Source organism: Pleurodeles waltl, chromosome 6, assembly GCF_031143425.1.
Source record: "Pleurodeles waltl isolate 20211129_DDA chromosome 6, aPleWal1.hap1.20221129, whole genome shotgun sequence".
Classification (NCBI taxonomy): Eukaryota; Metazoa; Chordata; class Amphibia; order Caudata; family Salamandridae; genus Pleurodeles; species Pleurodeles waltl.
In genome coordinates, this window is record NC_090445.1 from 74,400,115 (window position 1) to 74,414,215 (window position 14,101).

The window sequence follows — 14,101 nt, forward strand, 5'->3', positions numbered from 1 at the left end:
CCCCCACAACTAACAACATGGGAGGAGCAAGTCTTGACCATCATGCATCCTGAGGGCCTCGGAGGAGTCGGTGGAGGAATGGACACTGGTAAGTCAATTATTAACTATCATATCTCCCACCCTACCTGCATGCTATCACACACCCCCACCCTCACCCCCTCACCTATCACTCCAACTCCTCACTAATAACACAAACCACCCATCCCAACACCAAGCCCTGCATGACACAACTAAGCATGGACACCCATCACCTAAGCATGCCCACTGCACATACCCAGAACAACCCCCTAACCATCATCACACAAGCCCCCACACAGGAATGCTTGCACTGGGGTACACAAACACCCACCCATTGCACACCATCACACACACACATACAATAATCATGCTCTTATGCCCCTGCAGGATCACAAAGGACCGTCACCACACCAGAGGGTCCAGACAACTCCACTCCACCCACAGAAGAGGCCCACAGTGACGATAGCAGCTCTGCCCTACTGGAGCCTGATGACCAGCCAGGACCATCGTGGGCCTCGGGACAGTTGGTTCCCCTTGCACAGGCACAGCCCAACACTGACCTTCCACCTCTGGTAACACCAGCACAGCACCCACCCAGCGGGCCCAAACCTCCGTACCCAGGACAGGTCAATCAGCGGTGTGTTCACCACTACAGGGAACCCAGGGTAACCCACCACCCCAACAACAACAGGGACCTGAGGGCAGTGGTAGTGGCCACACGGTCCAGGGGACGGAGGCACAGGAACACAGGGGAACTGGAAGGGCTGCTGTGCGACAGGGGGCGGACAGACCAAGGGAACCCACTCTCCACGAGGCGCTATCCTCCATCATGGGAGCATACCACCACTCCCAGGAGACGATGGCGACGGTCCTCGTCAAGTTTCAGGAGACCCAGCGCCTGCAGGAGGACCAGTATTTGGGGTTCAGGGAAGAGCTCAGGACCATCAGCTCCGCCTTGGGCACCATCGTAGGGGTGCTGAAGGACATACAGCAGACCCTGAGGGACACAGTGGCACTCCAAGGGGCCCCTGACACTAGCATGGACGATGAAATGCCCACCACCTCCGCCGGCGCTACTGGACAGAACACGATGCCACAGGACCACCACACCAGCACCCGCCCCCTGCAGACAGACAACCACCACGCAAGAGCCAGGAACAGGACAGAGCAAGATGGCAAGACCCCCGCCAGGAAATGAGACCACCCTGATTGTCCCCCCACTGTCCCACTTTGTTACCCTGTCCATACTTGAACTGCCCCAGCTCCACTTCCTATGCCCATATGGGCAGTGCACCTGTGAGACTAATATACTGGACTCTGCCATGGACATTCCTCCGCCATCACCCATCACCATTTTACAACCCCATTCCATTTTTGAGCACTTCAATAAACACCCTTGAAACACAAAACAATCTGGAGTCAGTCTATGATTTGGTAAAAATATAATATCTATGACAGTGTCAAAATGCGTTGTGAGATGTAAAGGCAACATACCAATGTCACACATCACAAGTCCTTGAAGGATGCAAGTAGATGACACACGTTGGTAACCACACCTGTGAAACCGTAATGGAAAGAAACAACTCAATTACCAAATAATCCCATGAAATAACACACAGGATAGAGGAGGACGTGTGACAGTGAATGTAATGGTAAAAATGAAACTTTTCTCACCTGTGTGTCACTGGAAATATTGCTGAATGACTGACTCCCTGTTGTCGTTGTCTTCTTCCTCAGCTTCCTCCTCATCACTGTCCACAGGCTCCACAGCTGCCACAACACCGTCATCTGGACCATCCCCCTGCAGAAAAGGCACCTGGCGTCGCAAATCAAGATTGTGAAGCATCGAGCAAGCGATGATGATCTGGCACACCTTCTTCGGTGAGTAGAATAGGGAACCACCTGTCATATGGAGGCACCTGAACCTGGCCTTAAGGAGGCCGAAGGTGCGTTCGATCACCCTCCTAGTCCGCCCATAGGCCTCATTGTACTGTTCCTCTGCCCTGGTCCTGAGATTCCTCACTGGGGTCAATAGCCAGGACAGGTCGGGGTAACCAGAGTCCCCTAATAGCCACACACGGTGCCTCTGGAGTTGACCCATCATATCAGGGATGCTGCTATTCCGCAGGATGTAAGCGTCATGCACTGAGCCAGGGAACATAGCATTAACCTGGGAGATGTACGGGTCTGCCAAACAGACCATCTGTACATTCATGGAATCAATCAATCAAGAATTTGTAAAGCGCGCTACTCACCCGGAGGGTCTCAAGGCGCTGGGGGAGGGGGGACTGCTACTGCTCAAACAGCCAGGTCTTGAGTTGCTTCCTGATAACTGATAACTCTTCCTGTTCCTGTACACCTGTTCACTCCTGTGGGGGGGGGGGGACCAGAGCTACATGGGTCCCATCAATGGCACCTATGACGTTGGGGATATGTCCAAGGGCATAAAAGTCACCTTTAACTGTAGCCAAATCTTCCACTTCAGGGAAAATGATGTATCTCCTTATGTGTTTCAGCAGGGCAGACAACACTCTGGACAAGACGTTGGAAAACATAGGCTGGGACATCCCTGATGCCATGGCCACTGTTGTCTGAAAAGACCCACTAGCAAGGAAATGGAGCACTGACAGCACCTGCACGTCAGGGGGGATTCCAGTGGGATGGCGGATTGGTGACATCAGGTCTGGCTCCAACTGGGTACATAGTTCCTGGATTGTGGCACGGTCAAACCTGTAGGTGACGATTACATGTCGCTCCTCCATTGTCAACAGGTCCACCAGCGGTCGGTACACCGGAGGATTCCGCCATCTTCTCAAATGTCCCAGCTGACGGCGCCTAGGAAGGACAACAGCGACAATCAAGTCAATGTTTTTCCAGGTATGTACCCACAGTTACACAGAAGACGACACCAAACACAAAACCCTTCCTGTATGTGTGTTGAGTGTAGGCCTAGCTATGTGTGACGCAGAAGTAAATGAAGCCATGTGGGCCCCTGAAATGGCGGCTGCCTGACGTCTAAACTGGGACAATGGGATTGTGAGGTAACTGCGTTGGCGTTGCACACCGTCGCGGTAGGCGGTCGTAGACCGCGGCACAATGCTGCATTGGTTGACATAGGACCCTATGGGTCCCAGGAGCCAATGAACAGGTGTGCCGGCGGTAATGATACGCACCGCCACGGACGTCACCGCTGCGGACGTCACCACCATTTTCTATCTGTTCAATCACTAGATACCTGATCTTCGACAGGAGAGGACCTACACTGCAAGTGCTGCTGTGACCTCGGTCTGGAAGAGACAATGGCTGCTGCGTCTGGGGAAAGGGCCCCTGCCTTCACTGCTCAGGAGTTGGAGAAACTGGTAGACGGGGTCCTCCCCCAGTACACGCTACTCTACGATCCTCCAGACCAACAGGTTAGTACACAGGGAGCGCGTTGTATGGGTTAGGCCTGGGTGGAGAGGGATGGTTGTAAGAGGGAAGGGGGCAGAGTTCAGGGAACATTAATGCATGTGAATGAATGGGCCATAAGACTAGAGTAGGGAGGGGGGCCACTCACATCGATGGTGCAGTTGGTAATGACTTTTCATCTTCCCTTGTGCATGTCATGTAGGTCAGCGCCCACCAGAAGAGGGACAGTTGGCGTGCCATCGCCAAGGACGTCCGGACCCTGGGGGCCCACCAGAGACGGGGGACCCACTGCGGGAAAAGATGGGAGAACATTTGCCGCTGCAGCAAGAAGACGGCGGAGGCTCAGCTGGGGATGGCCTCCCAACGTGGGAGGGGTGCCCGTCGCACCATGACCCCCCTGATTTTCCGGATCCTGGCGGTGGCCTACCCTGACTTGGATGGGCACTTGAGGGCATCACAGCAGACACAAGGGGGTGAGTACAACCTCATTCTGCGGACTTTGCGCGCCGTGGAGGGGTCTGGGTGAGGGAGGAGGCCTGTGGGTGTACGTAGGCCAGCCAGAAATACGTAGACTAGGCCCCTCTGTAATGCAGCCCATGTGGCACTCTACACCAACGCAGTAGAGTGCCAAGTACAGGTATATATGCCCGTGGCATTCATGTGTGCAGATGTCCACCATAGCCATGTAGGCCAGATCCCAGGAATTGCATCTGCAGAGGCCAGGAGCACGGCGTAGTGCAGGGGGCTGCTGTGTCTGTCTTGTCCGCCAACGGTAGCAGTATGCCATGCGCTCAACCTGTTCTTCTCCTGTCTTCCCCCCATTTTTGTGCTTTTGCTGTTCTTTTGTGCATCATCATCATCAGGCGGAGGTACAGTGGTACCGGAGCATGAGGGAGCTGCATCCCACATGGCCATGGAGGGCCACACCACGGACTCAGAATGCACTAGTGGGACGGAGGGCGAGGGGAGCTTCACGTCGGCCACCGGATCACCAGGCAGCGACACGGACTCGTCCGCCGATGGGAGCTCCCTTGTGGTGGTGGCACCATCTGTGCGCCCCACTTCTACACGTACAGCCGACACCTCCCCTACCAGCACCGCCCTCCCAGCAGCCCCTCAGCGTTCGCCCCGTGCCCGCTCACCCAGGAGGGTGGGCATCACCTTCGCCTCAGGCCCTGCCCCAGTCACCCCTGCTGCCCTCAGTGAGGAGGCCATTGACCTCCTCAGGTCACTCACTGTTGGGCAGTCTACCATTGTGAATGCCATCCAGGGTGTAGAAAGAGAGTTGCAACACGGTAATGCATTCCTGGAGGGCATTCATTCTGGTCAGGCTGCCCTTCAGCGAACCCTGCAATCTCTGGCCTCAGCACTGATGGCAGCCATTGTCCCTGTGTCTAGCCTCCCCCTCCAACCTCCTCCACCCAGACCCAATTCCCTGTACCCCAGCCCATCCCAAGCACACCTACAGACCAGCATGCACACAAGTCAACACACAAGGGAAGCTGAAGCAAACATAGGCACCACACAACCCACAGGCACTCACGCAAGCATCACCCACATACAGACACAGCAACATCCACTGCCTCCACTGTGTCCCCCTCCTCCTCTTATCCCTCCTCCCTCCCAGTGTCGTCTACACTCTCACCTGCATGCACTACATCTACAGGCACCAGGACTCGCAACAGAACACCCAGCACCACACCCCGCTCACCTGCACTCACCACCTCCACTACCATTTACACGTCCCCTGTGTCCTCTCCCAGTGTGTCTGTGACGCCCCCTCCAAAAGTACACAAACGCGAGCACCCACACACCCAACATCCATCCACCTCACGACAGCCTCCAGTACCTGCACCTGCACCTGCACCCAAAACACCTAAAGTGACACCTACAACCTACAACACCTCCTCTTCCTCCACTCCCAGACCCCCTCCAACTACCCATCCCAGTGTTCGTCAGAAACTGTCCCTCTGTAAAGTTGACCTTTTTTCTCCCCACCCCCCCTCCAATTCATCAGTCCCGTCGTAGCGCCTCAGCCAAAAAGCCTCCAATACCAGTGGTGCCTGTTCAAGGTGTGTGGAGTGCACCGGCCACCAGGGCAGGCAGTGTGACCCGGAGCCAAGGCACTGGCAGCCCACCCCCTGTAAAGGCTCTGAAATTGGAAAGTGGCCGACGGGACCCTGTGAAGACTCCTGGAGGTAAAACAACTCACAGGGGTCCCAAGGCGATTGCAGAGTCAGCTGTGACTCCTCCAAAGGTGGGGAAGGGCCAGAGGAAGTCTGTACAGCCTGTTGGGAGCATCACGGCGGAGAAGGGCGGCATCCTTCCCGGCGGTCAAGACGCCACCGCCAGCACCGTTGTCACTGGTCCGGAGACCACCGCCAGAGTCATTGCCCAGGAGGGCCCAAGTATCGTCACTGGTCATGAAACCCCTGCCAGAGCCATTGCCCAGGAGGGCCCAAGTATCGTCACTGGTCAGGAGACCACCGCCACCGCCGGAGTCAGTGCCCAGGAGGGCCCAGGTATCGTCACTGGTCAGGAGACCACCGCACCGCGGGAGTCAATGCCCAGGAGGGCCCAGGTATCGTCACTGGTCAGGAGACCACTGCCACCGCCGGAGTCAGTGCCCAGGAGGGCCCCGGCTGCCATAGCCCCACTGGGCTATGAGGGAACGTCATGCCACACACCAATGCCCAGTCCAGGGAACGTCATGCCACACACCAATGCCCAGTCCAGGGAACGTCATGCCACACACCAATGCCCGTTCCAGAACCGCCATGGCAAAGCACCGCTGAACAGTCCAGAGACCACCATGGCAAAGCACCGCTGAACAGGGCATGCACCGGGGAAGAATGAAAAGACCGCCACATCAAGCATCGTTATCCCATGTGCAGCTGGGACAGTGACGGGACAGGAACTTTCATGGGGAGACTAATCCAGTCTGGGCACCAGTCCCCCTCCAGAGCCAGTGGAGGCTGTTATCTACTTGCAAAACTGTGGCTTTGCACTCCCCAGGATGGTACAGTGGGCAACCCACCCACTGTAGAGACTTGAGAGACTGTGGCTTTGCACTCCCCAGGATACATCAATGGGTGGAGGCACCGCGGAGACCATTTTGGGCAGCCCCCACCTCTATGTATTTTAAAAAAAATGCCTGGTGCTTAGTGGGCTTTCTGCGCCCGCGAGGTGTTGGGGGGCGGGGACAGATTGGGAAAGACTTGGGTCCCCATTTATATGGGGTGGGGGCATGGTCATGCCCATGGTGGGCAGCCTCCACCCCTCTTATAAAAAAAAAAAAAAATCCCGGGCAAGTAGTGGGCTTTCTACCACCCCCCGCCCCCACCAAAGGGCAGATTGGAGGCCATTGTCACCGTCCGCCCTCCAGGGTGGGCAGAAAGACAGAACATGTGCCAAAAAAAAGGGGTGGTAGTAAAAGCCCTTTCCCAAGGGGCCGCTCTCCCACCCTCCACGGGGATGGCCCTCCTGCGGTGATCCCCAAGCAGCGATCCACTTGTGAAGATTCTCCCCTTTCCAGCGCTACTTCTCCAGTCTGGATTGGTGCTCAGGGAGCTGAGATAGCCCAGTGAGCACTGATGCAGAGAAAGTGAAATGATCGGATAATTTCACTTTCATATTCAGAGAAATGACATCAGCGTGCTGCAAGCATTAACGTAATTTCCCTGAAAACACAGAAACGGCATTGGGAGGTGGGGAAGCATTCTCTCACCTCCCATGGTAGTTTCTCTCCTAAAGAAATACCCCTGGTGCCCGCACCAGAGGGATTTCCAGTGCTGTGCAAGTCGGACGGCCCCCGTATGTACGATGCACATACACGCCGACGCGTTGGATGGCCAGGGGCCGTCCAATGCATCGAAGGGGTTAAAACAGAAAGCAACATAACAACCCCATTACAACACAATAACATCACATTACAGTAATTCAACACAAAAACAAGGCAGCACAAAAACAACACATCACCACCACAACAAAATGCCACAAAACATTAATGTCACACATTGAGATATCCAGATATGTGCATTCACAATACAGCTGTAGATGATGTTTGTACCAAACACTGCCTTAACCTACCACCAAGGATATGAAATAGCATTAGTAAAAATGTTTGTTATTTGGCCCTGGGGCTCTAATGGTCGTGATGACAGTTCCATGGACCAGTCACCACAGGTCTAGCACTGGTACTGACACCAGCTTCAGTGCATACCCCAGCAGCAGTGCGATGTGCTACAGACCCCAGGAGCAATGCAGACATCAGCAATTCTGTAGACCCCAACAGCGATGCAGATCCCTGAAATGCTACAGAACCCTGCAGTGCTTCACACCCCACAAGCAGTGAAGGCTCCAACCAGTGCTTAAGACCCCAGCATCAATGCAGATTCCAACAGCACTACAGATCCCAATAGTACATCAGATTCCAGCTGCTCTACAGAACCCAGCAGTGCTACAGACTGCAGCAACGGTACAGTCCCAGCAACGGTGCAGACCTCAGCAGCAGTACAGACAGCAGCAGAATCCCTGATACAGAATACAGACGTGCTACAGACCCCAGCAGGGTTAAAGAGCTCCGCAACAATGCAGAGCTTAACACTGGTGCAGCCCCAGCAGTAGTGCAGAACTCAGTAGCACCATAGACCCCGGCAAGCAGTGGTGGCTTTAGGGTGGTGCAATCAGTGCTGCCACACCACTCAACATGATCAAGTGAGCGCTTTTTGAATAACAGGCAGCAGCGAGATGAGCATAGTCTGCAGAGATCTTTCTGTGCATGGCGTTTTTTCAGGGGATTTATTACAATGTAATGTTGGTTAATGCACTTGACGGAGACCATTTATCTTCTCATACTAATCACAGAAGATCTAAAAAGGGTCTGGGACCAGAGAGGTTCGGCGGCACTTATTCTTTTAGACTTAAGTACAGCCTTCGACACCGTGGCCCATCCAACTTTATGCAAGAGGCTGGAAGAGGTTGGCATCACTGCCAAGGCTCTCAGCTGGCTCATTTCTAGAGATCAGGAGTCTCCAGGTGAAGGAAGGGCCTTTTTCATCCAAGACACATCAGCGTGTGGAGTGCCGCAGGGATGTTTCCTGAGCCCCACACTCACCTAACATCAAGCTAGTATCAGGAAAGTTCTCCGCCTGTCTGAAACGGGTCATGAATTGGATGGCGGCCAGTTGCCTCAAACTGAATGGAGAAAAGACCAAAGTCATGATCGTGGGCAACAATCCCTCCCTATGGGATCAACTCCTATGGCATTCATTCTTAGGGGAACGACCCCTTCCAAAACCTTAAGTTAAGAGCCTAGGAGTGGTCCTGGACAAAGATTTATCCATGGCCTCTTAATCCAAGGAAGTGTTGAGGTCATGTTTTGGCCTGTTAAGAGCCCTAAGGAAAACGATTAAGTGGCTCCCGCTGGAAACTAGAAAGATGTCGTCCACAGAGTTATCCTATCATGCCTGGGCTATGGCAATTCCCTGTTTCTGAGAAGCCATTCTTATGTCATAAAGAAATTACAAGTAATTCAGAATGCCGTAGCCCTGTGCTGCTAGGTCTTTCCAAATAGGAGTCAGCACAACCTGCTGTCGTCAAATTACATTGCCTACCTATAGCCAAAAGGGTACAATCCAAAGCTTTATGTATTGCACATAAGCTGAAATACTCAGCCAACTGTAACATCCTCCGGCACCTTGTTACCTCGTATAAAGCTGCTAGAGAGCTTAGATTCCCAGAATCAGAAAAGCTAAAGGTGGAGTCCGCTCCTTTGCATATCAAACTGCCAGACTATGGACATCCCTCCCTCTTGATCTCAGAGTAAATAACAATCAGTTAATCTTCTCGGAACAGCTGAAAACGTATCAGTTTGTCTAAAATTGTGTAACAACTGAGTTCCTTTTAGCGTTGGGAAGCCTGGTCCTAGACAGGTATGTGCTCTATAAAACTTAGACATGGACATACTTTTGACTAGTGATAAAGTAGCATATAGGGCTAATGTTCCCGCTACAAAGCTCAACGACTAACATGCAGATCCCAGACTAGTGTTTTATGTAGGTAACTCTTTGGGTTATTGCTTTTGTCACAGAGATCTTTTTGTTACTTGGAGGTTATCAGTTACAATCCTTTTACGATAGCACAGTGAACTGCATACAAATTGAAAGGCATAGGTTTTTAACCCTATTGTTATTTCATTCAATGTTTTGTTATTTTACGGTTGCCAAATAGGGTTGCTTGCGCACTAATAGAACTTAATAAATTTGACACCCCCACTTATTGTGTTATATTTTAAATCCTGAATTTACGGGTAGATTTACTAACACTTTACACCTGGTTTGCATTAAGAAAAGGATGCCCACCTGGTGCAAAGTGCTGTTTTGGGCCTTACTTTCCAGCGCAAATCCTGACTAGTGTCAGAAAGTAACTCAAAGTGCACTATGCGCTACGTTACTTCAAAGATGTGTCCCATGGGTGGTAGATGGACACTCATCACTATCTACTAACTTTAATAGAAAGGGATTTGCATCAAAACTACACCTCCTTGACGTGGATATAAAGTTAGAGAAAAGATTTATTTTCTTCAAGCCTTTCCAACTTTGTATGTGTGCTGTACTGTACAGCCCACATACAAATTTTTAAAGTGTTAAACTTTGTCAAAGCACAGAATGTTGTACTGGATGGACTTGCCTGAGCCCTATATCTTAGTAGATGTGGTGCTGATGTGCGCTTTCTAATATAGTGCAGCACAGCAACTCTGGTTACTGTGCAGTCTGAAAACTTAGTAAATGTGCCCCTTTGTTTCTGCAGGCCAAGCACTTTTAACATACAGTGCCTACCACTATGGATTACGTGTGACTCGTATGCCTTGTAGTCCTCATTGTCTTAAGTAGCATTCAATATACATTGATTTACACACTTCTATGCCTCACTGTCTCTGTATAACATGTTTGTGATGTAAAGTGCTCTGACAGTCTACACTGGAATGAGTAGCGCTATAAAAAAATAAATGTGAGAGAGGGGCTAAGGTGAGCTAAGGAGCACCAATGCAGGGTGATAGTGAGGGAATCCGTGAAGAAGGTGGTCATGGAGAGGTGCCTGAAAAATATTGTCCCACAGGGCACCCCCAACGTTAAAGTGCCAGCAGCACTACAGATCCCACCACCAATACAAAACCCAGAAGTGCTACAGACAACCAGCAGTGGTGCAGCCCTCAGCAGAAGTGCAGACCAAGGCAATGCTACAAATCCCGGCAGCTGTGCAGGCTCCAGCAAGAAGGGCACAGACTGCAGTAGCAATACACATCCCAGCAGTACTGCAAATCCCATCAGTGGCACTGGCCCAAGCAGCACTACTAATTACAATACTAGCCGTGCTGCAGATCCCAGAAGCTCTGAAGATCCCAGCAGTGGCACAGACCACAGGAGCACTACTGATCCCAGCAGTGGTGGAGATCTCAACAGCAGTGCAGATTCCAGCAGCTGTATCCAAGCAAGGGTGCAGATCCCAGCAGCGGTGCAGGTCCTAGAAGCATTGAAAAACCCAGCAATGGCACAGACCACAGCAGAGTTACAGAAACCCTGGAGCAGTGCTCACTGTCTGTTCTCTTCCAAAATGCTGCTGCATGTTCTGATGTGTTCTACTGCCAAAGCATGAATAATACCAAAGCAAGACAAATAGAGTCCATCTGACTAACAGCAGAGGCTCTCTGACATGCTGCACATTGTTACTAAAGAAACACTATCAAATTAATGCAGAGACCCGTAGATGCAGCTTATTGAAAACACTCACATAATAATAAGAAATGAAAGAGAAAGTAAGGAAACCAAAAGAAAGGACAATCTGTAGTTACCTGCAAAGCTGCGGGCCCATCTCCACTCTAGAAGACAAATATAGGAAATTAAAACAGTATAAATACATATGGAAATGCACAAATTTGGATCTACATTCAGGGTTTACAATAGATATATTTTATGTGTAAATGTTCTGAAATCTAATTCACTGAAAAGGCTTTAGAATTACCTTTACCCCTCACCAATACTTCAATCCCAAACTCCAACTGAACCACATTAGTCAAATCCTAACTAATCCATAAATTTAAACCAGTCTAATGCTATTCGCGTTTGGCTTTTGCCCCATGTTAATAAATCTCCTCCAACTCAAAAGTAAGATTCCAATCAATGTGAGGTTTGTTTACTTTAGCGCGCCTCATCGACGTCCTGGGCCACGGCGCTTCTTCAATTGTGTACGCGCAGATGCGCGGCTGCTCCGTGGCACACAGGCTGGCCGCTGGGCCGTATGGGGCAGCCCTTGAATTCCCAATTTTTTCACTTGCGCATTTCTAAAGCCACATGGGCTTATCTATGTCCTTTGCCACCAACATATGAATCAAAGGCAGAATGTCATTTGAGATCCTGTGCATCAATAACAAGTGTCTGGAAGGAGGAACAACTACATCCCTTCAGGATAAGGTTTATCGCTCGCTCCATCGCTCACCACTCAGTCCAACTAAACCTCCAAGTGGTTTCTGGAACCAGGTGAAGAGCAGAGGAGACAGCCACTTTGCTGCCACAACCCAAGTCTCTAGAATAGACTCCCACTGGATGTCTGTGCCCAAGTCTCATGAGCTGCAGAGCAAAATAACATAGTCTTATTTAACTCCCTGTGCTCACCCGGTAAGTAGGTGGTCTTGTACCGAACTGCTTGAGTCAGTATAAGTTGCATCAATGCCATTAGTTCTTGGAAGATGGGCCTCTTACGTAAAGTGAGGTTATTGTAACTTCAAGTACTGTGCCTAGGATACGAGCGCCTTAAAAATCTGTTGTGACATTCAGAGCTAAATGCAACGTTAGCATTAATTTATTGTGAGTTTTCTATACTTCACAGCTGACAGCATACAGATAAATGGTGGAGAGTCTAATCTGAAGACTGGATCCCATATCCGAAGTTCCACAATTGCAGTACACAAAATAAAAAACATGCACAAAGATATCTTTGTATGTATTTCTGAGAAAGTACGTTCTTTTGATGTCCTGAGGTACATAAAGTACTAAGAATATGAAAATGGATTTTCTAACTAGCGTCTAGGATGGTAGGAGTAGACACACACTGTCTCTGCCCAAATGGCTGGCGTGTGAGCTAACATAATATACCACTGTCCTGGCCTGGTGCCTGAGAGGCTGATGACGATTCCCAAAGTGTGGGCAGAAGAAAGCACCAGGGCAGACCAGGACACTAGCCAGCTTCTTTTTTTCACCCTTCCTGGTGCAACGGTGGAAGCTAAGCTCAATCCCGGATCTAGGAAATACTGGATCTAGGACATTTGGAACAGTCTTCCGGCACCAAAAGGTGGCACTGTGGCTCCAAGCCAACCCCTGCACCACCCTGGATGTGAAGTCACAAACCCATATATGGTGTCACCTAGGAAGCCGAATATGGTTCTCTGTCCTTTTCCATGTGCCTTTATAGGTGGAGACAAACCTGACAAATGTAAAGAAATGCAATGCACAAAACCAGCACTTTAACCACTCCTCAGTTGCAGGCGGCTTGATAAGAAATCTGCATGTAGATACAGCAGCCACCAGAAAGTTTGTACTAAAAATAAGCAACCTTTTCATTTAAACCAAGGGATCTATGAAGGACCTGCAGATCCCTCATCTCATGAATCAATAGTCAAGCAGTGCACCCTGGAGACAGGTCTCAGGAGAGAAGTAACCAACCAACCCTGATCACACTGACAAGCAGGAAGTCCATCGTGAAAGACGCAACTGGATAGAAGATAGACAGGTAGCAGCCTAAACAGACGAACCCAAAGGACACACCCCTGCACTCCTCTGAACAATAACAGCCATAACTTTGAATCTTTTTCTCTTAGGATTTCTGACACTTAGACAGTTATGCTCAGTAATGACCAGATGCAGTGGTCAGGTAGATAACCAGCAGATGGCGTCAGCAGGCCAACAACGAAGCAAAAGTTACCCAAAGGGAAGGAAAGAAGAACATTCAGAACCCCAACCCTTCTGAATCAAAAGGCAATGGCAAACACAATCACTACTTCCAGGTATGACACATCACTAGCAGGGAGCCCTGTCATGCTAACGGAACAAAGCAACCAACAAATAAATCGGAATCATCATCCGAACAAAGGTTCAAACATGAAGTACACCAGCAGAAAGAAGAGCCAGAAAGCAACAAGGAAAAAAATATGTAAACTGCTAGATCCTCAAACATTCAACAGAGCCAGGAGAGTCAAAGGTGTTTGCAATGTTCAGGCAGAGTCCGCAATCCTGCACCCAGCAAGCAACAACCAGGTGTACTGCTACATTCACTACGTGCAACGTAAACAGTGGTGCAGGGTGTGGACCATTGGCCTCTGCTTCCATTGGCCTTCGCTTCCATTTTGGTTCACGACTCCATTTTGTCGAGTCTGGTTCTGTGCGTAAGGCACTGTTCTGTGTTTTTCCACAAGCTTCGGCAAGCCGCAGGGTGGTGTTTTTTTCTGCTCAACTTCGCTCCATCTGCCTGATACGAAGGGCGCTATTTACATTCCACGAGCTATCAGTTAGAACAACAGGGGGATGCGCCTGTATTCAAGGAGGAATGCAAGCTTCACCTTGGAGCCCTCTTCTGGGAACTTGGCCCGTTCTGAGGAGACGTCTCGAAGGGTGAACAAGGT

The 14,101-nt window shown here is 50.6% G+C and overlaps 1 protein-coding gene across 3 annotated transcripts in view; it reads right to left on the reverse strand.

Annotated features, from left to right (window-relative positions):
* Positions 1-14,101, reverse strand: part of LOC138299224 (E3 ubiquitin-protein ligase TRIM39-like) — a 183,561-nt gene that overhangs the window by 99,182 nt on the left and 70,278 nt on the right. For all 3 annotated transcript variants that reach the window (XM_069237351.1, XM_069237350.1, XM_069237354.1), the window contains one exon: positions 11,279-11,305. In XM_069237351.1, the coding sequence (XP_069093452.1) occupies positions 11,279-11,305 (27 nt within the window). The remainder of the gene's footprint in view (positions 1-11,278; positions 11,306-14,101) is intronic.